General features: G+C 31.3%; 2 protein-coding genes across 2 annotated transcripts; one reads left to right on the top strand and one right to left on the bottom strand.

Moving 5' to 3' along the window:
• The first annotated feature begins 643 nt into the window (after positions 1 to 643).
• On the top strand, positions 644 to 1,952 carry LOC105695367 (DNA-(apurinic or apyrimidinic site) lyase). The gene is made up of 4 exons (XM_023433776.1): positions 644 to 796; positions 990 to 1,133; positions 1,347 to 1,527; positions 1,597 to 1,952. The coding sequence occupies exons 2-4, from the start codon at positions 1,109 to 1,111 to the stop codon at positions 1,712 to 1,714; spliced, it is 324 nt and encodes a 107-aa protein (XP_023289544.1). The 5' UTR covers positions 644 to 796; positions 990 to 1,108; the 3' UTR covers positions 1,715 to 1,952.
• A 138-nt stretch (positions 1,953 to 2,090) lies between these two features.
• Positions 2,091 to 3,113, bottom strand: LOC105696028 (trafficking protein particle complex subunit 3). Its single transcript, XM_012418201.1, has 2 exons — positions 2,998 to 3,113; positions 2,091 to 2,876 (listed from the first exon to the last, which is right to left on the bottom strand). The coding sequence occupies exons 1-2, from the start codon at positions 3,028 to 3,030 to the stop codon at positions 2,379 to 2,381; spliced, it is 531 nt and encodes a 176-aa protein (XP_012273624.1). The 5' UTR covers positions 3,031 to 3,113; the 3' UTR covers positions 2,091 to 2,378.
• Positions 3,114 to 3,248: the final 135 nt, after the last annotated feature.

The following is a 3,248-nucleotide window of genomic DNA, read 5'->3' as shown; positions in this document are numbered from 1 at the left end:
TCTTCAGTGCGGTTTTCTTATAAAAAGTATTTGTATTTCCTATATTGTTAAAGAGAATACTGTTGCATCAAAATCGTGCATAACATTCCAGTGAAAAATGTCTGGTAGCAAATGTGTAAAACCTCCACGAAAGGCTTATACAAAAGAACCTCATGAAATGTCTCATTCTGAGAAATTACGACTTATTGACGATGAACTTAATGCTTTTTACAAGTAATTACTTTTATAAATACAGTTATAATATTTCGGGTTAATTATAAGTTCCATACATTGAAGTAGTCCAATATTCAATTTTTGAAAAATTTCAATACATCTTATCAATTATTTATTGCAATTGCTATTTAAATGCATGTGAAAAAAAATGTTCTTTTTTATCATTTCATACATGAGATAGCATATGAGTCATAAATTTATGGCACAGTTATCAATTTATTCATGACCACATATTCAAAATTCCAATAATTTGCATGTTCTTTCTAGATAAGGTATACATAATTTCAAATACNCGGGCAGAGTCGTGCGATTGCATCCTGTGCTGCCCTCTGGTTTCGTACGTTAGCTTTCACCGTTTTTTGCCCCCAAGGGCGGCACAACGAATTTCTGATATAATTAATATTGATATTAATACATATATAATTTACATTTAATATAGGTAAAAAGCCTGGCTATTGTGGAGTTGCATTATTTACAAAGAAAGAACCAAAGGATGTAAAGTATGGAATACCTGGTTCTAATTGTAATGATGAAGGAAGGATAATTACAGCTGAATATGAAGACTATTTTGTCGTTAACGTTTGTATGTACCTTTACCGTGTTACCTTTTTTCATAAACATTTTCTGTAGATAAAAATATGCTACATAGAATGCATGGAATATGAGTGAAGCGTTTTTCATAAGTTATGAAAAACATATATATTTCCATTATCTTCGACTGTGATATAATAAAATAAAACAAGAACCAAGTACATGTTTTATGTGAATATTTTTAGATGTTCCCAATGCTGGACAAAAGTTGGTAACATTGCCAAAAAAACTGCAGTGGAATGATGACTTCGCAAAATTTATTTTGGAATTAGATAGCATAAAACCTGTTATTATATGCGGTGATATGAACGTTGCCCACCAAGAAATAGGTTCGTATAAACAGTAAATTAAATAGACTTAATACCGGCCAACCTTTAATAATTGTTGTGACGTGGCACCAACTGTGGCATTTTTTTCCACACAAGTATTGCATGTGCATAGAATGTCTTATGATTTGAGGTCAATTTTTAATTCATGAAATAGAAAATTACAAAAGTGATAACATGTTCAGTGTTTACAATAAAATGTCTACTTATCTACAGATTTAACAAATCCGAAGACTAATACAAAAAATGCTGGTTTTACTAAAGAAGAACGAGATGGCATGACACTCTTTTTAGAAGCTGGATTTGTTGACACGTTCAGGCATCTATATCCAGATAAAACAGGAGCTTATACTTTCTGGTCTTACTTTGCTAATGCACGTAGTAAGAATATTGGATGGTAAGTAATTTTATGAAAATTAAAGTTTAAATTACGTTTATTTGTATTCTGTCATTTCTTTTTTAATAGGAGATTGGATTACTTCTTGGTTTCGGAAAGAATAAAGAATAAAATTTGTGATAATGTCATGAGAGATAAAGTGTATGGCAGCGATCATTGCCCTATTGTACTATATGCTGTATTGTAAGTGATATATACTTTTCTTTACAACAGATGTTCCATCATTAAACTGCCAACTGCTGTTATTTATATTTTAGTAACCTTCTATTCAAATAAAATTTGATCAATAGAAACTTATTAATTTTTTTCGCATTTGATAAGCAGTGTAATATCATGAAGGCAGGATCTTTCATATATACGGATGTAATACTGCATTTTCTGTAATATAAACCGCGGATTGGGTTCTAATTCATTAATGTACGATATACTGCTGTCTTCATTTCTGTATACTTAAAGTTTGAAAATTATTCCCATAGTAGAGTAGGAAGAACACTTTATACTCTATTCTACTTTAACAATGCAAAAATGATGACCATGTTTTTTAGAATAAGAAATATTTCATAATTACAGGAAAAATTTATTCTAAGTGCATTTTATACAATATATGTACTTTAAATACATATACTATCAATATACATTTTCTCAAATTCTTATCTTTTTAAATAAATGATGTATTTGTAAAGTAATTGTCTTGTACTTTATTATTAAACAAAGACAGTGGTTTTTAAGTATTTCTGTAGTTCTGATTTAATAAAATTTATATTACTTCCTCAAATTCATTAATTTATAATTATACTGTTTCAATTCTGCCATCTTGTATTAGAACTTGTAACTCCGAGTTGAAAAATGCCTTAATCATCACCTGCTGGAATAGCATCTTCTAACCTTTTGATAAATTTCACTCTTAGTTCTGTTGTACTGTCATTTTTAAGTTGATCTTGCACAAACCAGCAAGCAATTTCCATCTGTACCATTTCACAAGCACCTCTTAAAACTCCAGTCAAAATGTTACAATATTTCAAGTTGAGACAATGATCTGGAAGCTCAACAAATTCGGTCAGTGGATTAACTTCGAAACATAAGGAGAACTCATCTCCGGCTGGACTCCAATTTGTAATAGTTGGTGTAATCCCCAAAAATATTTTGAAGCCCATTTGAATTTTTTCTGCTGTATCTTTAAAATCGTAGCATCTTCCACAACCTGTGCGAGCCAAAAAGTCCTCGATTAACCTAATCCCCATGTTGTATCCCATTCTTTCTAGTTGTTTATTCACATCTTCGACATTTTCATAATCCTTTAGTAACTGTGCCACTAAGGCTCCATACGTTAATGTAAATAATTCAGAATTCTGTCAAAAGAAACACATTTACATTACTATGAGAAACAACAGACAGGTTGGTATTTTACGTATAATGCTGAAGTTCGTGGTAAATTAAACACATCCAATTATTAACAATGGGATCGTTTACCACTTTTTTTTGGTCGAGTCGTGTCTTAGACATTATAAATCCGTATTGGTCCAACCTATAAAAATTAAAGACCAGATAATGTTTAAGGTTAACTACAGAAGGTAACAACCAATGATTACAATACCTATTATTAGATTGGCGACTCTCTTTTCAACGCGACATTTACTTGCAGATATGAGTTGGGAGATTGCTTACAGGCAGGGTCAGGCAGAGTCGTGCGATTGCATCCTGTGCTGCCCTCTGGTTTCGTA

The sequence above is a fragment of the Orussus abietinus genome, unplaced genomic scaffold, assembly GCF_000612105.2.
Source record: "Orussus abietinus isolate OABI.00-Male unplaced genomic scaffold, Oabi_2.0 scaffold1406, whole genome shotgun sequence".
Taxonomy (NCBI): domain Eukaryota; kingdom Metazoa; phylum Arthropoda; class Insecta; order Hymenoptera; family Orussidae; genus Orussus; species Orussus abietinus.
The sequence above is the reverse complement of the archived record's forward strand: the minus strand, read 5'-3'. Positions and strand labels throughout refer to the sequence as shown.